At 57.1% G+C, this 827-nt stretch overlaps 1 protein-coding gene across 1 annotated transcript; it reads right to left on the reverse strand.

Moving 5' to 3' along the window:
- LOC122616487 (cuticle protein LPCP-23) lies at positions 1-660 on the reverse strand. The gene is made up of 2 exons (XM_043791950.1): positions 274-660; positions 1-237 (listed from the first exon to the last, which is right to left on the reverse strand). The coding sequence occupies exons 1-2, from the start codon at positions 646-648 to the stop codon at positions 1-3; spliced, it is 612 nt and encodes a 203-aa protein (XP_043647885.1). The 5' UTR covers positions 649-660.
- Between the last annotated feature and the right edge of the window lie 167 nt (positions 661-827).

The raw sequence follows: 827 nt of genomic DNA on the forward strand, positions 1-827 counted from the left end.
CTAAAATCCGTAGTGGGTACCGAAGCCATCGAAGCTCATGTGGGACACGCTCTCAGCCGGGGAATATTGGATGACGGCGGGCTGCTGGCTGTAGTGGGCGCTCTGATGGTACACAGAGGGTGTCTCCACATGACCAGGTTGGTGGTAGCTCTGCACCTGAGCGGGCTGATGGTAAACCGATGGAGTCTGGACATGGGCAGCCTGATGGTAAACCGATGGAGTCTGGACATGGGCAGCCTGATGGTAAACCGATGGAGCCTCTACATGAGCAGCCTGATGGTAAACGGGCGATGCCTGGGTAAACAGCTGGGTTGGTTCCTGATGAGCCTGGTGGGCGTAAACCGGAGCTGGGACCGAGACTGGAACTGGAGCTGGGGCATAGCTGAAGGTCTTGGCCACCGCCGGCTGATAGACATTGTTGCTGATCCGGGTGTCCTGCTTGTGGACCTGCGAGTAGGGCGTGGCCAGCGACTTGGCGTAGTGCGAGACGGTGCCATCGAAGCTCCTGACGACATTCTGCTGGGTGTGGGCCACCGCGTGCTCGTCGCCAGCATAGCTGATGGTCGGCTGGGCAATCAAACCCGCCCAGGTGGGAGCCAGGAGTAGAAGCAGGCTGGAGGCAACGCTGAGGAACTGGAAGTTAGCCATGTTGTCGATTGGAGCAATTGGAACAACTGTGCTGGATAAGTCTGTGGTTGGGCCATATATAGAAGACCTGACCAGCGCAATGCGCTGTCCAATTACTCATAATCGGGCGCACTGCTCGCTTCAACTCGTTTCAGCTTTGCCGGCTGGCTTTGCGTGACTTTCAGAAATCCATTTCTCTA

The sequence above is a fragment of the Drosophila teissieri genome, chromosome 3L (genome assembly GCF_016746235.2).
Source record: "Drosophila teissieri strain GT53w chromosome 3L, Prin_Dtei_1.1, whole genome shotgun sequence".
NCBI classification, from domain to species: Eukaryota; Metazoa; Arthropoda; class Insecta; order Diptera; family Drosophilidae; genus Drosophila; species Drosophila teissieri.

Bases quoted from the DNA above. Each gene is read 5' to 3' on its own strand.
- LOC122616487 (XM_043791950.1), bottom strand. From the start codon at position 648: ATGGCTAACTTCCAGTTCCTCAGCGTTGCCTCCAGCCTGCTTCTACTC. The intron at 238-273 runs GCTGCTCATGTA...GTTTACCATCAG, and splicing joins CATCGCCCGTTTACCATCAG to GCTGCCCATGTCCAGACTCC.